Source organism: Buceros rhinoceros, unplaced genomic scaffold (assembly GCF_000710305.1).
Source record: "Buceros rhinoceros silvestris isolate BGI_N320 unplaced genomic scaffold, ASM71030v1 scaffold31354, whole genome shotgun sequence".
Classification (NCBI taxonomy): domain Eukaryota; kingdom Metazoa; phylum Chordata; class Aves; order Bucerotiformes; family Bucerotidae; genus Buceros; species Buceros rhinoceros.
In genome coordinates this window covers 40,582-41,589 of record NW_010410595.1, presented here as the reverse complement: position 1 = coordinate 41,589, position 1,008 = coordinate 40,582, and the positions used below count along the sequence as shown (strand labels likewise).

The 1,008-nt window shown below is 48.2% G+C and overlaps 1 protein-coding gene across 1 annotated transcript in view; it reads right to left on the bottom strand.

The window, feature by feature from the left end:
- Positions 1–276: 276 nt before the first annotated feature.
- The window catches only part of SAMD3 (sterile alpha motif domain containing 3), a 20,513-nt gene continuing 19,781 nt past the window's right edge, over positions 277–1,008 (bottom strand). The window contains exons 9-10 of the mRNA XM_010135699.1: positions 815–897; positions 277–561 (exon numbers count right to left, since the gene is read on the bottom strand). Coding sequence (XP_010134001.1) covers positions 277–561; positions 815–897 — 368 coding nt within the window. The remainder of the gene's footprint in view (positions 562–814; positions 898–1,008) is intronic.

The following is a 1,008-nucleotide window of genomic DNA, read 5'->3' as shown; positions in this document are numbered from 1 at the left end:
TCTATATGGAAAAATAATACATGACACGTGCAGCAATTTAGAAAATTTTATTATCTCTAATGCCTCTAGACTGCTCTAGAGTTTCCACTTCAAATAATGAAAATGCTTAGGGTTTAAATTTTTAAAAAGTAGCCAGTACAATTAAAAAAGAAGGGGGAGGGGGATTATTAAACAGAACTGCTACAAGTATACATACACCCTGATTTACCGTCACAACAGAGGGATTTACTTTGACAAAATGTCAAATGCTGCCGAGAGGAGTGTTGTGTTACACCCTCAGCTGCTGGCGGAGCCCGGGGCCTCCAGCCCTCTTGTTACCTGGCTGGGCAGGGCTGCCGGGCTCCGCGCCTCCAAGACCAGGGACTCCAGGAAGCTCAGCGTCCGGTGGATTCTCCTGGGGCAGGGAATATCGAACACGTGAAACGCAGCCAGCAGCGCGGCCAGGGCCATGGTGCAGTCAGCGAGCTGGGCTACCTCTTCTCGTTCGATGTACAGCACAAACTCGCACGAGTTCACGTCGAAGGGGTTTTTTACTTCCAGCACTGGTGTCACTGCCTTCACCTACATTTGTAAAAAGGATACTTCACATGATGCCACAGCATCGCTTTGGTGGACAGGTCAAGAGAATCTAGTAAGCCTAAAAACACTGCTTTGAATTGAGCTACGATTTTTGTGAACATTTGCCTTGTACCCAAAGGCAGGATAACATCATCCTTTTCCAGGAACCAAGCTGAGCCACCGAAAGGCCAGGGGATGTGCCCAGGCAGCTGATAAAAGGAAGAGAGACCGAGAGTGCTGATGCTCTGTTTCCTACCTCCTCATTCACTGCAGCAAACAGGCTGGAGTCATCTCCAAAGACGTCTGGCAGGAGTAAACATGCAGCAGTCATTTTCATATCTGTCAAAGGCAACAATTTCTACTAAATGACAGGTGAAAACGTTCTGGCTGCAGTGCGGTCCTGGAAAAGCAGGTTGCAGCCTGTGTCATTGTCAACAGCTCAGCAGCGCA